This window comes from Dreissena polymorpha, chromosome 1 (assembly GCF_020536995.1).
Source record: "Dreissena polymorpha isolate Duluth1 chromosome 1, UMN_Dpol_1.0, whole genome shotgun sequence".
In the NCBI taxonomy this organism is placed as follows: domain Eukaryota; kingdom Metazoa; phylum Mollusca; class Bivalvia; order Myida; family Dreissenidae; genus Dreissena; species Dreissena polymorpha.
The window spans coordinates 208,577,144-208,603,089 of NC_068355.1; the positions used below are offsets into that span (position 1 = coordinate 208,577,144).

A 25,946-nucleotide genomic window follows, 5' to 3' on the forward strand; every position below is an offset into this window, starting at 1 on the left:
CTGCAGAGGGTGATGAATGCAAAGAGTTTCATGAGAGGCAGACAAAAACTCGCACTGGTGAGAATCTGGTCGACTAAAGGAAGGTCAACCCCAAGGTGTTTGGGGTAAATTCTCCTCGTGACCCAATTGCCATGTACAAGGCTTATTCGGCAAAGCGACCAGATGGATTCTCAAAAGACGATGATCCATTTTTACCTAGCGCCGCGTACCAAAGATGGTTGTTCTAGTCAGTGTTTTTTGAGACAGCGCCTTTGAGAGGTCAATCGAGGAAAGATGCTCAAAAACATGTCGGTGGTAGCAAAATTTCCTGAGGGCAAACGTTACACAAACCAGTCTGCGCGAAAACATCTTGTCCAGAAGCTGCGAGGCCATGAAGTTCCTCCCACATAAAGTATGGCTATTACAGGTCATAAGAATGTTCAGTCCATCTTGAACTATTCGTCAGTAACTGAAAAACAACTTCAACGATGTTCAGCCATATTGTCGACGTCATCAAAAGCACATTCGAAGTCTGAACACGCCATCAAAAAAACAAACACAGCATGTACAGCAACACTAATCTCACAAGCAAATCTAGTTTCTCTTACAATTCCTGAATATACTGTGCATTCAGATTATATATTACCTAACCACCACACAACTTCCACTGTAAACACGGAATTCAATAGTTCAACAGCAAGGCTTTTAACATCACAGTTTTATTGAGCAACCTTTGACATCCAAAACTTTAATGTCATTAACTCTTTGAGTACAAGATCACTTTAAGATCTAAATAAATAAGTCTTGTATTTCAAATTCCCACACGCGCACATGTCAAATGTTCGCTTTCTAACCGATTTAAATCGATTTCTGGACGGTCTTGACACACGAGCTTTTTGAAAAATCGTGTGTTACCCGAATAAGTGTATAAATCATTTAAGGTTTGTATTGTTGTGAAGAACGTGTATGTAATGGACGACATGTGATTATCACAACGTCTTGCGACTGACGGAAGATGGACAACACGTAATCATCAAGCCTCCCCCCATGAGAATTATGCTTAAATACATGCCATTTCAAGTCGCGCTTAAGACAAAAAAAGGAATGCCTTACTGAGACAAACCAAAATGTATTTTTATAAAAAATATAACATATAGTTGTGGCTGTTATATATTAAGATGTGGAGGTGGCACATTCTAACAGGCAATTTTATTTTGTTGTTTAAATGATTGCGCTACTTAATTATTCGTATGATATTTTTAATACGATTGATACTCTTGTATTTGAAATTTTCTGAAAAATGGTAATATTAGAACTTACCAAAAAAGTGTGTTTGTTTGAAGAGGAAAGTCGATTAAATCCATATCGATTTCATTTCAAGCATACTCGCGACATCGTTCAAAATTACCTACATGCGAGAGTGTGTTGACTCCGTCAAAATAACATCGCAACATTTGCATTACCGCATTTCATTTATGTTGTGCCAGTTATGTCAGCCATACTAGGACATGTGTAACTGAGGTATTTTTCTGACAAATGTTCTTACCAATAAATGTAGCCATAAGAACGTAAACTTTTTTACTTTAGCCATATAAAGCATACTAACCCGCCGCATGGCGGAAATATTTTGCAAGGAACCGGAACTATTTAAGATATCGACCAATCAATTCATTAGAACAACTGATCTAACAAATATTTCGTGAATATTGGACTGTAATTTTTACATCAATAGTTTTAATAATGTTTTAATAAAGCCATATACAAAACTGACGCGACCCCGTGTGGCCATGTTTTTCAGTGCGGCAGAACCATGTTTAAACTCTGCCCAGATACCAATATAACACATTTTCTGATCAAGTGTAATGAGTAGTGGACCAACAAATGGACGTCTTCAGTGTAAACAAGGTTTCACTATAGCCATTAAAGGGATACTGCCTCGCTCCCTTGAGGCCATGTTTTTCAACGGACCGGAACCTTTTCCTAAATATGTCTAGATATCTTAAACAAAAACCATTATGGCCAGGTTAAATAAAGGTTGGACTAAAATGTGAATTATACCATGTTAACGAGGTATAGCTCTAGCTACAATATACATATAATAAACCTGCCCGTGAACCTGGCGGCCATGTTTGTCAACGGACCATAATCACTTTTTAAAACACGGCCAAGATCTTTAGAATACATACACCTACCATGTTTCATTCAGATTAAAAACAGTGAGTGTTTCAATATTTATTAGATTTACTAAAGTCATATCAAAGAGACTGCCCTGTCATCTGGAGGCCACGTTTGTCAACAGACCACAACCGTTTTCAAAGTCAGCGAAGATAACCTTAGAACAAATGTTCCTACAAAGTGGAATGAAACTAAAACGCTAACCCTACAGTGTAACAGGTTTCTCTAAAGTACGTTATTAAAAACGAACCAGCTCTCTGGTTGCCATGTTTTTCAACGGACTGGAACCATGCATAAGATTAGCAGAGATAACTTTTTGGAAAACAAAATCTGAATACGTTTCATAAATATTTGAAATGATGTGGCCTCTAGTGTTACCAAGGACTACTCACGATATACGAAGGCGAAGCATGACAGGCGAATTGTGACAAAGCAATTCATCATTTACACAATATGCTCAGATGAGCGTGTGACTTTAATGTTAAAACGATGAACATACCGTGCGTGCTGCAGTTGAGATCCGCTTGGGTGACTTCGCGTATGCCACGCCCCTTCAGGTGCACGGGTTCACTACACACTGCTTCCTTTACTGTGAGATTGGAGACGCCGGCCTGAACTGTCACAATGAGCCATCGCAGCTGGCAGTCGCAGACGAGCGGATTGTTTTCGAGATGACTGGCAAGACAATATATTTTTATATGAAACTGTTACCTACATATTTACTACCTTTAAACAATTGCACTTGAATTTGTAAGAAAACAATTGTTTGTGACTGTTTTAGCTTCATTGTTGGAACTTCACAATCACTTGACAGAAATTCAATGATTGTTTAACTCATGAAATAATTGTTGGTGTAGTATCGGTATAATAACTATTAAGTGTGTATCCTCTTTTTACTAAACAATACATGGGAATTGTGAACCATTGTAAATGTGACAACAAATGACGCCCTGTGATTGAACATTTAATCAAAACAAGAGAACACATTTCACAGGTTTCCCGGGTAGATTAACAGAACATCAAGCGAGCCCTAAATAAAAATAAAATATAGACCTGTTTGCTGCATATGCAAAAAGCACTGCATTATAATAATTATATTTAAAGATGAGATTTGTGAATAAACACAAAAACATGTTATAAAACAAAGAATGTTAATGGAAGCATACTTCATTTATTTATTAACCATTGAACTGTTTTTGCTTGATTCAGTTAAATTTAAAAACATTCCATTCTAAATATGATAATATAGTAAAACAGCATGAAATATATACTCGATGCATTCGTGTATATCGCATTATTGTTTCTGTTTCTGTTTCAAACTATCACTTTATTCATTAATATAATTCGAAAATGAACTTACTGACTAACTTACTAACTTTATGTAGAAATTATTAATTGAATGATATTATCCAGAAAAGTTGGTGAACTATTTTGGGTGGACATTGTAATTTGTATTTCGAAATACAAACAGGTCTTCACATATCAATGTACTGATTTGATTTTATTCCAGAGTATTGATGTTTGTATTTAATATTGTTTCCATTTTATAAATAACAATTTTCTTGAAATATAATTTAACAAAAGTTTGCTCTAGGAAATGAGTTTTTTATTTTCTGTCGCAAATGACAAAAATATGAGGTATCACACAAGTTTTTTAGTTATAATATGCTAGAACTGTTTTGATTTGCATGTAACATTATTTTTATCTGAAGATTACTAGTAGTGCTTGAACTCACAATTGCACCGGTCACATAAAATAGTATAATCATAAAGTGTGTAGGCCTGACGTCAATTTACAAATGTTCTCTTGATATGTAGTACACGCGCTGATAAATAACACACACACCATAAACAATTGGGACTTCGTTTTTTAAAAATTCCTTAATTGGATACTATATATTTCATAAATAAAATAGTTATATGTCAAAGCTTGTCGCGACATGATTGTTAGTACATCAATTTGCACATATGAATGCAATTATATGAGTTACACTGAAGCACATCCACGTACACGTTCTGCAAACAGAACTACAGTCCTCAAAATACATTTAAGGTTTTAACCCTGGCAATACGGCACTCTGATTTTCCTATTATTTCGTCGCGTATTGCCTAGGGGTATGGTATTATGCATTAAAATGAACGTTACAGAAAACATTACCGTACATCTAAGTTGTCTTAAACATTCCAAGTTTACAACCATCAATCTTTTTGTTTCCTTTTTTCAAAACATTAATAAGAACATACACTCTTATGAATATAACTATTGAAAAAGCAAGACATGTGTGGTTAATATGCATCCACAAATTCATTAGTATTGGATGTAAATAGTAAATACGATGTTACAAGCCGAATAAAGACGTTCATGCACAAAAGTTGTGTTATTTTCCTCTGAAAACCAGAAGAAATATCAATCTCAAGTAACAAGTCATTTAGGTTTTTTTTATTCGGGAAAAGGAACTATGTTTGAACGTGTACATTTAATATAATTTGTCCGAGGTTAAAAATAGAATGAAGTATATTTTCAAAAAATTGTGTTGCATTACCTTATAAAATATCGTAGTTCACATTGAAATGTCAAAAACTGCTCACAATTTTGAAATATGCAGTCCATCAATTGTAAAGGAAACTAATCGGGCCCGAATAACCCAATATCAAACCTTTCATCTTGCTCACTTAAGCTATGCTAATCAAAAGTACATAGTTTTCACATTGAAATAGTCAATCATACATACACTTGTTTGAATAATAAAAGGTTATTGATATATTATAAGCATCTCACAGTTTAAGAAACAATATTTTTACCTACGCAAATCAGGAGGGAATAAGCCAACTAAAACTTGATATTTTAAATAGGTTTGTCATAACTTAAAACAGAATAAAAAAGCGACTCGCTAATACTTTGTGTAAGTAAAAAATCACGATTTGTATTTTTAAACGACACTTTAAATTTTGAATAGTCCAAAGTCATTTTACTAGAGATCTTTAAAAGAAAATTTGACTTTGGGATTCGAACCCAAAAACGTCTAATGAGAACAACATATTTCTACACAACAGAGGCTTTTTAGTGTACTTGAGAAGAGTTCTACACCGATTCATGGAACATGTTCGGACAACGATCATGTACGAAATAATGCGAAATAAAACACAGTTATTTACAGTTTGAGACATTTATTAAACATATGTTTGAAGGACAGACGGACCGAAAGCATTATCAATAATTTTATTCATTGTAATAAACACTATGGTATTAACACCTATCTGCTACTTTATTTTAAGCAAAATTATGGTATTATTGTATGTAAGTGTTTGTACAGTGCGATTACATGACCATTCATTTTCAAAATATTGTTGAAAAATGAAACAACATTTTTATAAGAAATTCAAAAAAGATTGCATGGTACTAAACTTACTATGATAATCATGAATCATGAAACAATCGAAAATAAAACTTACTATGATAATCGTGAAATATAAGAAATTCATATCAAATATATTTATCTATCATATAACTACTCATTTATATTTATATAAGCAGCAGTTTCTTTATCGCGGCTTAAAATGAATAACGAATTTTTCCTTATTCTAACCGAATAAAGAACTGACTTTTCAAACTATACGACTTTGTTAACATGTACAGACAGTGCCAAACAGTATTTAACACAAACCTTGCCTTATGCACTATTCGAACGATATAACGAACTGATAATTGTTAATTGAACAATAACATAATATATACCAATCATATTCCATTTATTTCACATGCAATTCATTGTGATACATACATATTATTATCATTCACTATCAAACTAAGTGTAATAAGTCATTTCTTTATTTGTAAGAAACTGGAATTTAATACTAAGACAATATTTTTCATTTACGAGACAGCTGCCCGTGTAAATCATGTAACATGTTAGTGTGCTAAAGAATACACATTCCAAATACTTCTCATCATTGGTTTATCCAGTTCTTTCTTGCAGAACTAATGGATAATAATTTTGAATATACCGTATTTTTTATTATAGCAAAATGAGGAGTGCTTTTGTTTTGAACTTGATTAATAATTGAACGTGTATAAAACGTTACTTCAGAATTAGAACAATTTGTGTTGTTAATATAATAAAATATGCATTCCAACAAATTGATTTATGTATGAATTTATTGACCTATTGATTAATTAATTTAGTGATTTATCGATTTATTAATTTATTAATTTATCGATGTATTGATTTATTGATGTATTGATTGTTAATAAATTGTCCAGTTTCATTTTTTGCCGCTGTATGAGAAACGAGGAACCAGATCCCCATTTTGCATTCAAACCGATTAATATTACGTACTATAAAAAGTATTGTAAACAGATTAAAACGATGGTAATGATGATGATGTTGATGATGATGATGATGATAATTAACTTTCTCATAGTAATATTCACTATACAATATTTTTTACAGCATAATAAATACACTTCATTGCATGTATTCCCTTTTATTATTGTTTAATTTGAGTTACACTGCTATGAGGTTACATTTTATTTACACTTAAATGTATCATGACTCTTGCTGGGCCAAGTGTGAAGTTGAGCGCTCTAAAACCGGTTTGAACCCCCAATGCTTTGCATTGACCGTTCCGATGCGGTGACCCCAGCTTTATTCATTTATTTGTTATGTATGTTGTTTTGTAGTGTGCTGTTTTGTGTTGTTTTGGCAATTGGTCACCTGCCTTGCCTTAAATAAATGACCAACTAATTGTATATAATGAGAATTCAATACTGCTCCAGCAGCAGGAGTTTTTACTTTTTTATATAATATGTTATGTGTTCTAAAATATCACTTATACTGTTGTAGTTTATATTGAAACCAAGATATGTGATGTAAATGTATGTGTTCATGTTATGTATATATTATTTCTATAACGTTAAACAACATTTTGTTGTGTTAAGTTCAATCTACGGTGACGTGTGACATAATATGTAGTGCTTATTGCTTTATTTTTGTTTAAGCTGTAAAGGATGTGTTTGAACCCGTTCATATGCAATACTGTATTCTATCTGCCTTTATGCTAAGTTTGTCAATATGTTTACTATAAATACATAGTTGATAACACATATAATGCATATGCAATTGACAATTTACAGTTTCCATAGCAACTGTTAACTTAATTAATGTTGTCTCATTAATTTGATCTATCGTTGAACCAAAAACAGATGAAAAGTACACATTGTATCATGAGCAGTTATTATTTTATGTGTAATGCTGGAAGATATACAGAATGTTCAATTTCAAAATACAGGCTATTGCCAGAAAATGTGAATACATTATAAATATTATGAATATGATAACCATGTTACATATCAGTCCAGAACTTATTTTGATGATTCGGGTGTTATGTTTGTATTTAATTCTTCAAAATGGTAACAGCATAACATGTAATGATACTCCTTGAATTGAAAAGTCATTTAATACAAAACAGCGCTTTTCGCGTTTGTGGCATGATATACAAAAAAGGCACAACTTCGTCATTTTTAGGAATTTGATACTCAAATTTCGGATTTTGATTATTAAGATGTCGCACCTTCATAATATGTACTATACTTAAAAATACATTTTTTGGCCAGAATAGTCAAAATCGCGTTCCCAGCCACATTTATTGATTTATAGATTTATAGAGTTATTGATTTATTGGTGAATCAAATACTCAGCTCCGTTTTTATTTTGCTGAGGAGCGAGGAACCAGATCCTTATTGTGTATTCAAGACAATCACTATTACGTTTTGCAAAAAAAATCTAAAAATATGTGTTGCTATTTGTTGGCTTGGCTGAAATAGGGCTTTAAGCGTGACAAACACCACGGCCAGTTGACATGCGTTATAAATGCATTAAAGACAAACAGGGCTGAATCGATGTCAAGCTGATAAATTCGACCTAAAACTGTGTTTACTATTAATTTGTGTTATATTATCAGTTTTATTACATCTTGTAATTTGACCAGAGCCTAATGCTAATGCTAGTGTTACATGAATGAGCTATTATTGACATGAATTTAAATACAGCTAACTGTAGGATAACTTAATGTACGAAAGCAATTGTGTTATTGTCATATAACTCTCAACATGTACCATTACATATTAACGAAAGTTGGTTATTGTGGTTAATACACAAGATTACTGTATTATTTCGCACGAAGACCTAACATATGTACCTTCTAATATATTTATTATATGGTTGCAATATATAAGCTGCATTAGAATCTGAAAATATCACATATATCTACTTGCATATACACCATCGATAGCTGTTAATATAAGCAACTAGTATTAAATAATACATTAATGTATTGTTTTAATAAAATATATTATTGCTTTTTTATATCATAAACTATTTATGCAAACACTGAATGCTTAATATGTCAACTTGGGCTTTTTGCCTTCTGAATACATTGTTCAATACACTTGTTATTAGTAATGTGTACTTTATTACCAGTCTAAAAACGCTTACAAATTAATTAGGTTTGGCACTCCTTCAAATACACCGGCGTCAATGGATTCGATACCGTTTCCCGATAAACTCTTTAAACAAAAACAACGTTAACTAAAGCGATACCTATACTAATAAGAAACACTTAATCAAGTTATTTTAAATAAGCTATGCATTGTTTAAAATGCATTTGTATGCCTTTATATGGGAAAGACTAACAGGTACCTTTTTTCAAATATGACATGTAGCAACATCGCATGATGTTATAGTTTCATGGATAAAAAACATTCTTACCAGAAAGCAATCATATAACAAAGGAACAACAATAAATAAAGGTATATCATTCGTTCAAGCATACATTGGACTTGCACAGATATACATGGCCAGCTGAGCGGTATGTATTTAAATACAAATCATGCGTCTAGTTAAACTCACAGTTGTTTTAGTTGAGTCAAGCCTCTTAACGCTGCCCGAGGAATAGTGCCTAATCTGTTGTTTCCCAGCAGCCTGAAGTAAAACCAAACATTGCCATTTGACGTAACATTCAAACAATACAGGCACACAATTTGAAATGTTTCCGGTGTTGATTTGAATAATACGAAAACTTATGACGTTTACTGATAATACAAACAAAACATAAATACTGTAAGTGGTAAGACATTATAATTACAACATGTATCTTCAACGAGCCCCTGCTTAATAACAAGTATACCTGCCTGCTGTTCGCTTTTTGAATGTACTGCCATTGTATATTGATCTTTTTAGATAAGATATGTTTATAAATAAAGGAAATGCATTTTGTAAAACACAATATGTACATGTGACTTTACTTTATTTATTTAAGTAACTTCGGATGAGTGTGTGCGTGTTTCCATTTAGTTTAGTTTATTTGCATAAAACACATTCGGATCTTTAGAATTATTGTACTTTACAATATCGGTACCTTAAACAAGTGTATGCACATACGTTGAACCATTTATTCTATTTTCAACTTTTTTCTTTAAATGTAGTGAAAACGGTTTAATATGTATACATGACTACGGTTATCGCTGTAGAAAATAAAAGCATGTGTATTGAATATATCAGTACATCAATGAATAAACTGTTAAGAGCTAAGCACTGTACTAAATCATGTTGCTGTTCTTTGCATATTCGCAATAGCTATAGTACTTTTCATTAAAAAAATGATGATGTAGGGTGTATTGGCGATAATAGTACTGAAGCTGATAAAGATAATGGCGATTTTTGTTATAATGGTTGTAGTCATGGTGTGCAATATAACAATGATCACTATGCTGATCAATATGCTCCCAAGCTGTGCGAGATAAGGATGTGGATAATAATCAATGTGATAATGCCAAGTAAAACTAAGATAATGAAAGTAGCTGATAAAAGAAAGCCTTTGACAAAGTTTCAGTATTGATAACCGTGATCAGGCTGAAGGGCTACTTTTAACACTGATCAGATTGCTGTAACCATAGAAAATAATGGTATATCCGAATATTAATTGAAATCAAAAGGTGGTTTTGTCTTAAATTGTCGATGAAATATCTACTCAATAAAGCAATCTTAATTTGTTTAATATGTTGCATCAAAAATAATCCACACGTTTTAAAGTGATACCATTCAACCAATTAACTGATCATTCCGTTACTTTCCCGAATCCAGACAATCAACAATTTTAATTTGTAAATGCGATCATAAAATATTTAAAATTATGTTTGAATGCAATTTAACACGTCATCCAAAATGGGTTCTCGTGCAATTGTTATTAATGATCGGTTGATATACAAATATTAGCATACACCTTCAGATAAATATTTATAATATATATAATGTACGCACTGACAATTATATTTTAGTAGAAAATAGCAACAATCATTGTGATTTAGTATTTGATATAGCGATCAAGCTACCCTTATAATCTCTCTCCACAAATAATTTGAGATTAATACATGTTTATTAGACAACGACACGAAGTGATAAGACCAATGTGGTTCCATGATGTGCTGTATTGTGAAAGTCCTCTATATCAATAATAAATTAAAGTCGTTTATACACATTTTCAAGGAACCTGTATTTGTTTACTTTCATTTGCTATTTTCACCCTGAACTAAAACATATGGTAAAAGTACACGTGCTAATAAAATAAAACATCTAATTTGTACTATCCTTTGCGAAACATTCAACAATATTTGAGCATGTTATTAATATTGCCAAAACCATACCACAACAAAGTGAGACAATTTAATAACTGTTCCCACCTTATAACGAATAAGAACGGACTTCTTAAATTTCTCAATAAACATATATGTAGAATAACACAAAACATTGTAAACGTTTTTTTTTTTATAAATACCAAAATACTTAAAATCACTTAAGTATACTGTAACGGCTTAGAGTATTTTCTCCGTTTAAATAAAGGAAACGGAAACAGTTCCTTATTCCCTGTGCTGACCAAAATATGATACATTAAAGTCTAACATATATTTAATTCATATGTACGAATCTGTAACAAACAATTATGCACAATACCGTAATTACTCTATGTTGTCGGTAACTCTAAATTTTCGAACACCCCTTTTTTAGCAAAAATAATTATTTTTCGGGACTCTAAATTTTCGGACACACGAGTTTTCGTCCATAAATAATGTTTCTAAGTTTTCGGACAGTATATTTTACAGCGCTATTTTACCAAAATTCGGTTCTGTTTTCGATATCTAATGATACTTCGATCATGGGGTTTTACAACCAGATTAACATCATAAAATATGGCAAGTGCAAGCCTGAGGGCAACGTACCATTACATTTGCGTTATTGGGTAAATGACCTTGTAAACCGGTATTAAACAATGGTTTTGCCCGATAGCATAAGCGTTATTCCAATTATCAGGGGTAGTGCCAATTAACAGTTCAATTATCTACCGCAATGGCACTACCCTTCTCGGTAAAATAACTGATAAATACTAAACGCTTCAAAGTGTGATGCAGCCTTTTGCAAGTTTTACGAACAATGGAAGGTGTTTGACAACAACTATCGGAAATGAACAAACAAATAATTCATATTTTTTTTATTGCGTTCATACTAGCGAGTATCGGTACATCACTTGCTATCTTTGAACTCGTTGGTCAAAGTACAACCTTGTAGTAACTTTCTGTCAAATAAAACAAGCATTTAAAATTAAATAAAATGCAGTGCATACATATATAACTGTAAGTTATGCTATACGGCATGGTATTTTACAAGAGCGTGCTTTTACAAGTAGTCTTAGATACAAGTGACGCTATTTTCTGACACTTCAATTTTCGACTCTAAGTTTTCGGACACCTGTATTTTGTGAATATTTTTTGTTTCTAAGTTTTCATACAAGAAACACAATTATTATTTTTAAGTGTCCGAAAACATACCGTAATTTCGGTATGGTATGCGTTCTTATTGTATTTTTTTTTCGAACATAATTGTTTTAGTAATACTCCCGTTCCTGTTCTTCGAATGAATAACAAAAATGATTTTCAGCATACTTCGGGTTCAATGCAGTTACACAGTTCCTTTTTTCACGACCACATTTCGACAAGAAAAAAGGAACTAGTTCCTTATTTCATCCTTTGACCGAATAAGCAATAGTGGTACAAAATCATTTCACATTGACAAAACTGTGCCACATAACTCTGAACATAAATATACGTGTAGATTACCTATACATTATACATTCCAACATATTCCTACGCAAGTCTATATCTCGTCACTTTGCGCGGCTAAATAAAATAATGAACCGGTCACATTCTTATTGAAGAATATTTGAACGAAGTTTTATATTTTAAATAATATGTTTAATAGACCGTAATATATAAGCTGAACAGTTTGTTCACTATAACTTTGATACTCATGTTGTTTTGAAAAATAATTATTTATTTTAGTACCTTTCTACTTAATATATTTATTATGTATGTATGTTTTCCCTGTCTGTCTGTCTGTATGTATGTCTGTCTGTCTGTCTGTCTTCATAATAATGTATCCAGTTTTGTCCAAATACTTGTCAGAGGAAATGATTGAGCTGACCCGAGCTAAATTATCATTTATCAGACACGGATTCGTCAATGTAATAGCCTCAGATTTAATAGCACTTTTGATTAATCTTGAAGTGGTTTCAATTATAGCACGTTTATGTGACTCTTCATCTAATTCCATACACTTTTGCTTGTAAAATGATCTCAATATTTGCGATGTTTGCTCCCTCATCGTAACAATATCGTCCAAACCTTATCCTTTAGGAAAATTAACGACATTGAAGCGTGTTTAAAAATGCTTTTTAAAACTGTAATTGTCATACTTTTCCGAATCAGAATTGCAAAGGTACCCTTTCATTATTTCTCTCAAAGACGTAATAGTAAGTTGATTCTTACTGTGTAATAACATGTCTTCTGAAATGCTTGGTACTTATCTTAATCTATAGTACAATCAGATTTTCAGCGTTTGATATAGGCGGTATTTTGAAAATCTATTTCAAAAGATTAAAATGATCGAATATGTTCACTACATGAATGACAATTAAAGCCCGTTTGCTGCATGTACATCTCGTAAATAGTATTCAATCCGGCCCTTGACAGTAAATCTGCACATATTCTGATCGGGAATCACAGTCCCCTAAAATTGTCTCTAAAATTGGTCAGTACGTGCCCAGCTAATTTGTCATTGTTCAATTCAACCTTACAACCGAATAGAACGCAGTATGTATGGTTTTCAAAATTTCGACTGGATTGCCTTGTATTTTTTAAGGAACTAAAACTATGCTTTGCAACCAAATTTGTTTATAACGCTTGAGTTTTATATAATAATATTGTATGCAATGTTTTACTGGACATACATATTCAAAACAAAACCTGAACAACTACTTACTGTGCAATTAAAAAAAAATAAACATCGCATTTGAGTCATTCATTATGCACTTGTGGTCAATGTGTTAGCGGTCATTTTGGCGCCATGTTGGTTTTTCTCTGTTAGGTGATATACTAACAAATTTGTTTTCTATTTTAATTTTGTATTTGCCCCTTCGTAATATGTATAATATGTATGTGAAGTGTAGACACCAACATAACGAAATGTAAGTGGATAGTCACATAGTTATCATCATAAATATGTTTTGGCTGCAATCTTGGACGCTATCTTCAAAAAAAATCCGGTGATGCAATTTTGGTAAACTGTTGATATGTTATAAAGGATAGTCTTCGATACAATGATCAGTTAAAATACAAGTACCTTTTTAAGCAATTGTTTTGGTGGGTGGGTGTATGGTGTTTCATATAATGACTCGGCTTATAGGTTGTTAACGTACAGTGACAATGTTTCTGTTACAATTATCCCAAAAAAGAGTTTTTCCAGGATAATCCATGCTGTATAGTAAAAAGCCAGCTATCACGCTGGTGAAGTCACATGCCGTCAAAATTCGTAACGTTACTTTAATAGGAAATGAACATGTTTGACATTTAACGTGCTTTATCAAAGACGGGATCCACTTCATTCTTGAAAACGTCTTGGGAATTGAATTAACATTTCATGGGATATTAAAAGAAGTAAACAATGGGTTAGACAGCGACGCATATCTATCTATCTATCGCTATATATACCTGCATGCAATAAGAGGTGACAGTTTATAATTCTAAATCACATATATGGTTGGACAGCAAATCTTGAAGTTATCCAACAATGTTGTACCAACAAAGTACTGACATAATTTTGAATACATCACCCTATACGCCAAATCAAATTAATATATGCATGTATTGAACGATTTATAGAAGAAAAATGTTGTATTATAAATGTGTAATTATATACTTAACCTGGAAAGTCTGCGCATAAAGGTACTTAAAGGCGGTATAACATAACCTTTTACAACATGTTATATAAAAGGATATTTGTTGGATTCAGTGGAATTTCGATTTTAATACACGAGTGATCATAGAAAATAATATTTTCACGAGTGGCGTACCAAATGAAACAAATTTTATTTTACCTGTATTGTCTAATTCACATTTTATTCACATTGTAACACAGCTTAACTAGATAATTTCGCTGGAATAATGAGGTCATTTCGTAAAAAATGACGTCTTTTCACAGTAACAAAGGAGGAAAATATCGATAATTTTCACTGTTTTTTTATATTTGAAACAGTGAAATATCGGTTTGATTTCACTGACATTTCTCTATAAACCATCCGAAACCAAATACATGTTTTTATTCCATGCTCATCGAGCAAATTTGAATTTTGGGGATCCAAAGATCGAAAGAACTTCCCCATAATGGTGATCGAACCAGTAGCCTGCCTGTTGTTACGCGGACAATATATCCACAACCTATTCGAAAGTTTTTGCTTCATTGGTCGTCTTTACTGTAAACACTTACTTTTTAGAAACACAGACACGCGTTATTTTAAGAAGAAAGAATGTATTGGTGTTTTAGAATTTACCAGCTAACCTTAAGTCATTGGTTTTATAATCAGTAACACTTTGAAGTAAACTTTTTACCAAAATGATAATATTAAATATAAGCCCTATTATATTTTTGTTCCATTTTGGCCGCTAAGTTTGATATCATATTAAATAATAATCGAATGTTTATATTAAAAAAATTTTAAAATTTACAATAAAACGATAAATATACATAGGTTACACGCATAGGATTTTGCGCTTGGTATCCCATGTTCGAACCTGTTATGTGCAGCATTTAAATTGCGCCGTTTTCGTTTACTTAATTACTTATTTAGCTCCGTGATTGAGATAATACCATTTTGATCTCGACGTACACTCATTAAGGTAATGCTACAAATTATTTCTTCAGCAGCCAAGTTAAGAATATGTTTGCCTACACAAATCAGGATGAAATAAGTAACACAAAACGTGTAATTTGCAATGGGTTTTTCATGACGTGTAACAACGTAAATAAAGCGACTTTCCACATTTTTTTGTGTTAACATTATACAAATATTCATGCAATATATCAATCAACAACACTTTTATATCGGAGATCTAATGTCATTGTAATATAGAATATGAATCAAATCTGTATAGATTTCGGGATTCGAACCAGGGACCTCTTATGATCAAAATCAACGCTCTATCTCTATACCACATAGGACTTTAATTTTACCCTTTTGTGTACAATTTTGTAGTTCAAAACTCATTTATGGAAATGTTCGGACAGACAGTCATATACGAAATAAAGCGAAATGCTACGAATGTATGCACAGTTTAATATATTTACTAAACATATGTAATGCATCCACATTATCATTTTATCTCTCGAACATTAACCAAGATACCAAACTGTATAATAGTAAGTGATGTATTTTAACGCTAGGTTCATTCCTCGTTAAGTTTAAACATGTGAAATGGATGTATGTGCAACACACAACACTGACAAATTAAAGGAAGGAAATATTGAAGTTAAAGAAGTATCAATAATTTTAATAAGTGTAGTAATCACCATGGTATAAAGACCTAATTGTTCCTTCATTCTAAGCAAAATTGTGAAATATTTGTATATTCATTATTGTCCAATGCAATTTAAATACAATTCGTTTTCAAGACTGGTAAAATCTAAAAACATGTATGAAATAATTAACCAATTCGTTTTCCCTTTTCAGCCGCGAAAAAGATACTGTATGTATATATATTATACACAACAATTTCCTTATTCATTACTTACACCATATGACGAACTCGCATTTGTTAACTTAATGAATAACATAACATATACCAAACCAAACATAAACCATTTATTTAACATGAAATACTCCGTACTATATAACTTTGGATACCATTCACTTTTAAATCAAAATAATAGTTTTAACAATGAATACGAAACTGAAATTTTCAACTAAACAAATATCTCCATAGACGAAACTGTAATCCCGTAAAATCATTTTACATGTAAGTGTGTTAAATAATATACATTCCACATACTTCTTATTGTTTGTCTATCCAGTTCCTTCGTGCAGCATTAATGAACAACCAACTTGAATATGCCGTATTTTTTTATAACTTTATTGATGTATTGCTTTATTTATTTATTTCTTTATTGACTTATTGACTTATTAGTTTATTGATCTAATGATATATTGATTTATTGTTATATTGATTTATTGATTTATTGATTTACTGATGTATTGATCTATAGATTTATTGATTTTTTTATTTATTGTTTAATCAAATACCCAGCTCCGTTTTTTTGCTGAGCGGCGAAGGGCCAGATGCTTATTTTGTATTCAAGACAATTACTATTACGTCTTGTAAAAATAATTGTAAAAAGATGTGTTGCTATGTGTTGGCTTGTCTGAAATAGGGCTTAAGGCGTGCCAGTTGACATGCGTCAACAATAAATCGCATTAATCGCATTTAAAGCAAATATTGCTGCTTCGAATTCTACCTAATAAATTCGACCTTTAACTGTGTTTACTATTAATTCAATTTGTTTAAAGCCATGCTTTCTCAGTGTTATACATTAGTTGCTCAATATAATTATTATGATCACTACAAAATATTATCAGAAACGTGAGATCAATCACAATATTGCCGAACAGAAAAACAAAATTGGTCGCCATATTCAATCAATAAATAGTCAGATATACAAAGGAAAACAAGAAAATTTCGCATTTGATACTAAACAATTCAACTTTCGAAAAAACTCTTCGGAGCCGATTTGCATGTATACCATACTAAAATTACTACATAAAACAGGAAAAACGTCTGATTATATACCACAACCATATAAATGAAACAAACTTATATAGTAATATTTACTTTCATTATAATGTAAAGATGGTCAATAGCATTTACCTTTCTCATTACAGCGTTCCTCAAATCCAAGCCAAATCAATAATAAGTCGATGTATGGATTTATAGGATATTCAAGATATTATCCGGAGATAATCAAATTTCTGCGAAATAAATAAGATTTAAACACACAATTTTCACTTTACGGTACAATACTATTCATTCAGAATGACAGAAATGTTTAAGAAGAACAAAAATGCCAAAACAGCCCGTATACACGGATTTCTTGCAACTTATTATTCGACGTTTCGCAGTCATAGCGACGAAATATTGAATGCATGTAAAATAGTTTGCAATTCTCAATTGAAAGTATGTCCGTCAAGTTTTATGACATGTTGATCATACGTTCAAAAGCCATGAGAACTAATGCAGAAACAAACAAAATCTATGCAAGTGTATAAAACGTATCAGACTTTTAATATTTTTGTGTTCACACTGCATGTGCAAGTAGAAAAACGAATTCCGAAAATATATCTTATATTTCCTATCTTTATGGAAATTGGTACTCTGCACCGCTGGTAAACATATTTAAATGAGTTTTAATAAATGTTTTATACAATATTGTGACCAGTTGTATTGGTTATGGCTGAACAAAATAGACAATTACACAATTATAATTTCAAATAAAAAAAATATAGCTGGACATACACCCAGTGTCATGCGGTGTAAAAAAACTAGGACGGGGTTGAGAAGGCCAATCTGCGGTGTGCGTAATTAAATATTCAGGGAAATTTTACCCGTTGAGTGAATACACTTATTACAAATGAACGTATATTTTAATTGTCACAATATTGTACTTTTTACTGAAATGGGCACAATGTATTATTGATATTCAATCCAACAACGAGACAGTGATTTAAATAATTGTGTTTGGTGACTTGAACTCTCATACTTTGGATCTGCCCGATTTTGTTGAAAATGAAAATACTAATAAAAAAAAAATGCCGGACGACTACATCCCTGACGTATGCATTCCGCGCTACTCGCAAGATGAAGGCGGCTTATCAATACATGTTTAATTCTTCCTGATTTGTGTAAAAACACTGGTTTGCCTATTCTTAATTGTCGACTAGATAAAGATATGCCTAGTACATATACATGTACAAATGCTGGTATCGCTGGATCAAGCGTTGTTGATTATCTAAACAGTATTTGTATTTGTATATATATAAGTCAATTGTGAGTGCATGATCCAAATATTTAAACTGATAATTCTTTGGTAGACTTTTCATTGTCTTAAACCAGCCTGATAATAGTAATAAATGTGTCAAAGTTGATTAGATTCAGACACATATATATGTTTGGAATGGTAAAACTAAGGAAAGTTACATAGGAGTATTGTCATCTGCCTACGTTATCAACTTTATGCATGGCGAAATGCTATTAGAAATTGAAGTTCCGCACATGATATACATTAGTGTATTTCACAATTTAGTGATATTATTTACAAAGTTGCTTCACCTTTATTCAAACGCAAACTAAAAACACAAACTACAAATTGAGTTCACAGAAAACAGAACGGCATGTACATGTATTTAGGAAGAATGAAACAGATGAGTATCTGTCGTTATTAACTAACAGTAGAACTAAATGTAAAAATGGTATAAGGCAAGCTAAACTAAAATATGATAATATTCATACCAAAAGAATTGTTAGATGAACTGTTTAAAAATGCAAAATTGTATTCGAAAATTGTTAAACAGTCTGTTGTATTACGAATATCACATATAACCATGAGAGAGTTTGCGAATTACTTCAAAATTGTTAATACCCCGGATAGCTTGTTTTTACTCCCGTTTTAGATGTTGTACACTTTGTAGAAAGGTATAAACGAAAGGAGTTCAATATTATGTTTAATGAATTAAATACCCATATATCACTTCAGGAAATTAACAAAGCGATAACCAAAATAAACAGAAGCAAGAGCACAGGCCCTGATTTATTTTTAAATTACTTTTTTATACGCGGTACTATTAAAATCACGCCGTATTTGCATGATCTATTTAATAAACTATTTACGTAAGGGTATTTTCCAACACCATGGTCTGATGGTCTCGTGAATCCTTGACACGGAAAAGGCAGTGCTAACAAAGTCAATAATTAGCGAGGTATTACATTGTTAAGCACTCTCTTAAAATATTTACCAAAAAAATAAATAATATATTGTCTGTTTGAACAAACAATTAGTATGTATATATAGAGGAACAGGTGGGATTCAGGCCTCACCGGAGAACAGTGGATGCTATTTTTGAATTACATGGACTATGTTTTCCGGGATAATTCATGGTATAAATTGATACAATTAGGTATTCGAGGTAACATAGTGGATACAATAAGGTCGACGCATACCGCAATAAAGTCCAAATTCAAATCCTGTAAGTTAAGTGAAAGCATGGAGTGAGGCCGGGTGAATGTCTGTCTTCATTTTAGTTTCCATGTATTTATATTAGTCAGCGTTGTATACTAAAGAAATATAAGGTATTGACGTAATTGATTTTAAAATGTTTCTGTTTGCTTATGATATGATTGTTTTCGGCAGCACGGCAGATGAATTATAAAGAAGATTAATTTTGCTTCAAAATTTATTTTAATACGATATAACTACAATTATGATTTTCAAAAAGGCTGGCGAACAATGTCTAAACATTTTATTAAAGCGGTAAACTGATAAATATCGGACTCGAATTTACTTCTGGATGTTTCTTTTCGGAAGCACATACTACGCTTTCAGGACATTCATTAAACGCCATTTTAAAAATGAATAAATATTACTGTAAATTTACTGATATTTATATGAGCCACAAATTAAATCTCTTTTATAGACTTATAACTCCAATTTTGAATTATGGCTGTGAAGTTTGGTGTGTGTTAATGGTATGTCCGCTGGGCGTGCTCATATACTATTTTTTAAACAAATCCTCTGCGGACGACTTTGTATGAGGCACACTTTGTCGTCTTAATTATCATTCTGCCAGATATATTAGCATTATTAAATTTTGGATTACATTGATGAGAACATCAGACAACAAATGTACTTAAACATTTTATTTAATGCTGGTTAATGTTTGCAATAACCAGACTTGCTTTGTAACTTAGGGTTTTACGCGTAATGGCTCTTTCAAGATCTTGGAAATGATAAGGCGTTTATCAGAAATCTTAGACAAAGATCGAATGCCAATGGCATTCAAAATTGGAATAAGAGATTGTGCAACACAAACTAATCACCACTTTAAAATATCAACCTTATATAGATATGTGCACAATTTAAAAAATCGTACACGTTTTTATAAATTAAGATGATCTTCAAATAGATTGTATTTAGAAAGTGGGATATCGACAAAACCGTCTCCCGTACCTATAAACGAAACAATGTGCAATGTGTTTAATAAAGTAGAAGATGAATTTCACTTTGTCTTAGAGTATAGAATGTTTCCAGCATTAATATCTCAGTATATACCATATTATTACTGACACCGATCTTACATTCACACGTTTATTTATTTAGTAACAACTGAAAATAAAACGTTGCTAAACAAACGATGCTGTCACATATTCAACTCATTTTAGTAAGGGATATAAATACATATGTTCCAAGTTGACATATGTAAGTGTAGAAAGGTCGCTTTTAATTTAAACAATTTTAATTGTTGTTGTTTTTATCAATTGTGTATCAATTATCTTTTCAGTAAAGACATTGCTATAGGATCGTGCCTGTTCCTAAATACTTCTACGACATTATGGTTGTATTATTACATACATTAAATTGGATTCAACTATTAGACTCAGAACTGATGTATTTGTATTTTTTTTTTTTGATGGCGTATTACATGACGTTTTGACCATGTTGTGTGTTTGTTTATTTACCGACACCGTGTAGTGTTATATTATCAGTTTTATTACATCTTTTAATTTGACCAGAGCCTTATGCTAATGCTAGTGTTCCATGCATGAGCTATTATTGACATGAATTGTAATACAGCTAACTGTAGGATAACTTAATGTACGAAAGCAATTGTATTATTGTCATATAACTCTCAACATGTACTATAACATATTAACGAAAGTTGGTTATTGTGGTTAATACACAGGATTACTATATGATTTCGCATGAAGACCTCACATATGTACGTAGTTATATATTTATTATATGGTTGCAATATATAAGCTGCATTAAAATCTGAAAATATCACATATATCTTATTGCATATATGTCATCGATAGCTGTTAATATAAGAAACTGGTATTCAATTATTCATTAATGTATTGTTTTAATGAAATATATTATTGCTTTTTTATATCATAAACTATTTTTCCAAACACTGAATGCTTACTATGTCAACTTGGGCTTTTTGGCTTCTGAATACCTTGTTCAATAAACTTATTATTAGTAATGTGTACTTAATTTCCAGTCTAAAAACGCTTACAGTGTGGTTAGGTGTGGAGATCCTTCAAATACACCGGCGTCAATGGATTCGATACCGTTTCCCGATAAACGCCTTAAACAAAAACAACGTTAACTAAAGCGATACCTAAACTAATAAGAAACACTTAATCAAGTTATTTTATATAAGCTATGCATTGTTTAAAATGCATTTGTATGCCTTTATATAGGGAAGACTAACAGGTATCTTTATTCAAATATGACATGTAGAAACATCGCATGATGTCATAGTTTCATGGATAAAAAACATTCTTACCAGAAAAAAGCAATCATATAACAAAGGAACAACAATAAATACAGGTATATCATTCGTTCAAGCATACATTGGACTTGCACATATATACATAGCCAGCTGAGCGGTATGTATTTAAATACAAATCATGCGTCTAGTTAAACCTACAGTTCTTTTAGTTGAGTCAAGCCTCGTAACGCTGCCCGAGGAATATTGCCTAATCTGTTGTATCCCAGCCACCTGAAGTAAAACCAAACATCGCCATGTGACTTAACATTCAAACAATACAGGCACACAATTTGAAATGTTTCCGGTGTTGATTTGAATAATACGAAAACTTATGAAGTTTACTGATAATACAAACAAAACATAAATACTGTAAGTGGTAAGACATTAGAATTATCTTCAACGAGCCCCTGCTTAATAACAAGTATACCTGCCTGATGTTCGCTATGTGAAAGTACTGCCATTGTGTATTGATCTTTTTAGATGGGATATGTTTATAAATAAAGGAAATGTATTTTGTAAAACAAAATATGTACATGTGACTTTACTTCATTTATTTAAGTAACTTCGGATGAGTGTGTGTGTGTTTCCATTTAGTTTAGTTTATTTGCATAAAACACATTCGGATCTTTAGAATTATTGTACTTTATGTAACCATAAATAATCGGTAACTTAAACAAGTGTATTAACATACGTTGAACCATTTAAACTATTTTTAACTTTTTTTTTAAATGTGGTGCAAACGGTTTAATATGTATATATGACTGCGGTTATCGCTGTAGAAAATAAAAGCATGCGTATTGAATATATCAGTACATCAATGCATAAACTGTTAAGATTTAAGCACTGCACTAAATCATGTTGCTGTTCTTTGCATATTCAAAATAGCTATAGTACTCTTCATAAAAAAATGACGATCAGGATGCATTGGCGATAATAGTACTGAAGCTGATACAGATAATGGCGATTATTGTTGTAATAGTTGTATTCATGCTGTGCAATATAACAATGATCACTATGCTGATCAATATGCTCCCAAGCTGAGCGAGATAAGGATGCGGATAATGATCAATGTGATAATGCCAAGTAAAACTAAGATAATGAAAGTAGCTGATAAACAAAAGCCTTTGATAAAGTTACAGTGTTGATAACCGTGATCAGGCTGAAGGGCTACTTTTAACACTGATCAGATTGCTGTAACCATAGAAAACAATGGTATATCCGATTATTAATTGAAAACAAAAGGTGGTTGTGTCTTAAATTGTCGATGAAATATCTACTCAATAAAGCAATCTTTATTTGTTTAATATGTTGCATCGAAGTAAATCCACACGTTTTAAAGTGATACATTTCAACCAATTAACTAATCATTCCGTTACTTTCCCGAATCCAGACAATCAACCATTTTAATTTGTAAATGCGATCATAAAATATATAAATTAATGTTTGAATGCAATTTAAAATGTCATCCATTATGGGTTCTCGTGCAAGTGTTATTAATGAACGGTCGATATAAAAATATTAACATACACATTCATATAAATACGTATAATATATATAATGTACGCACTGATAATTATATTTGAATAGAAAATAGCAACAAACATTGTAATTTAGTATTTGATATAGCGATCAAGCTACCCTTATAATCTCCCTCCACAAATAATTTGGGATCACTAAATGTTTATTAGACAACAACACGAAGTGATAAGACCAAAGTGGTTCCATGATGTGCTGTATTGTGAAAGTCCTTTATATCAAGAATCAATTAAAGTCGTGTATACACATTTTCAAGGAACCTGTATTTGTTTACTTTCATTTGCTATTTTCACTCTGAAATAAAACATATGATAGAAGTACACGTATTTATAAAATAAAACATCTAATTTGTACTATCCTTTGCGAAACAATGAACAATATTTTAGCATGTTATTAATATTGCCTAAACCATACCACAACAAAGTGAGACATTTTAATAACTGTTCCCACCTTATAACGAATAAGAACGGTATGCTTAAATTTATCATTAAACATATATGAAGAATAACACAAAAACATTGTAGACGTTTTTTTATATATACCAAAATACCAAAATACTTAAAATCACATAAGTATAATGAAACGGCTTAGAGCATTTCCTCCGTTTAAATAAAGGAAACGGAAACAGTTCCTCATTCCCTGTGCAGACCAAAATATGATACAATATAGTCTAACATATATTTAATTCATGAGTACAAATCTGTAACAAACAACTATACACATTACCGTAGTTACTCTATGTTTTTGGTAACTCTTAGTTTTCGAACACCCCTTTTTTAACAAATTTTTTTTTCGTGACTCTCCATTTTCGAACACACGAGTATTTCGTCCATAAATAATGTTTCTAAGTTTTCGGACAGTATATTTTGCAGCGCTATTTTACCAAATTTCGGTTTTGTTTTCAATATCTCACGATACTTCGATCATGGGGTTTTACAACCAGATTAACATCATAAAACATGGCGCGTGCAAGCCTGAGGGCAACGGACCATTACATTTGCGTTATTGGTTAAATTACCTTGTAAACCGGTATTAAACAATGGTTTTGCCCGATAGCATAAGCGTTATGCCAATTATCAGGGGTAGTGACAATTAACAGTTCAATTATCTACCGCAATGGCACTACCCTTTCTCAGTAAAATAACTGTGACAAATACTAAACGCTTCAAAGTTTGATGCAGCCTTTTGCAAGTTTTACGAACATTGGAAGGTGTTAGACAACAACTATCGGAAATGAACAAACAAATAATTCATAGTTGTTTTTTAATTGCGTTAATACTAGCGAGTATCGGTACATCACATGTTGGTCGAAGTACAACCTTGTAGTTACTTTCTGTCAAATAAAATAAGCATTTTAAATTAATAAAAATGCAGTGCATACATATATAACTGTAATTTATGCTAAACGGCATGGTATTTTACAAGCGCGTGCTATTACCGGTAGTCTTTGATACAATTGACGCTATTTTCTGACACTTCAATTTTCGACTCTAAGTTTTCGGACACCTGTATTTTGTGAATATTTTTTGTTTTTAAGTTTTCGGACACGAAACAAATTAATTTTGTTTAAGTGTCCGAAAACATAGTGTAATTACGGTATGGTATACAATCTTGTTGTATATTTTGTTTCGAACATAATTGTTTTAGTAATACTCCCGTTCCTGTTCTTCGAATAAATACCAAAATGATTTCCAGCATACTTCGGGTTTAATGTAGTTACACAGTTCCTTTTTTCACGACCACATTTCGACATGAAAAAAGGAACTGGTTACTTATTTCATCCTTTGACCGAATAAGCAATAATAGTACAAAATCATTTCACATTGACAAAACTGTGCCACATAACTCTGAACACAAATAAACGTGTAGATTACCTATACAATGTACATTCCAACATATTCCTATGCAAGTATATATCTCGTCACTTTGCGCGGCTGAATACAATAATGAACCGGTCAAATTCTGTATTGGAGAAAATTTGAACGAAGTTTTATATTTTAAATAATATGTTTAACATAGACCGTTATATATAAGCTAAACAGTTTGTTCAATATAACTTTGATACTCATGTTGTTTTGAAAGATAATTATTTATTTTAGTACCTTTCTACTTAATATATTTATTCATTAATAATCTTTTTTTTCTGCACTGATTACAGGAAAAGGACACATATTCTTATTCATAATTCAAGCCGAATAAGCAAATGACATGTTCTAACTTAACCCTGAATATGTAAAGAATCCTTCGATTACACGAATACGATAATGTTAACA

At 31.7% G+C, this 25,946-nt stretch overlaps 1 protein-coding gene across 1 annotated transcript in view; it reads right to left on the reverse strand.

Moving 5' to 3' along the window:
• The window catches only part of LOC127866104 (uncharacterized), a gene marked incomplete at its 5' end in the record, with an annotated part of 53,247 nt that overhangs the window by 18,672 nt on the left and 8,629 nt on the right, over nt 1–25,946 (reverse strand). Inside the window, 2 exons of the mRNA XM_052406515.1 lie at nt 2,654–2,829; nt 22,297–22,368. Coding sequence (XP_052262475.1) covers nt 2,654–2,829; nt 22,297–22,368 — 248 coding nt within the window. The remainder of the gene's footprint in view (nt 1–2,653; nt 2,830–22,296; nt 22,369–25,946) is intronic.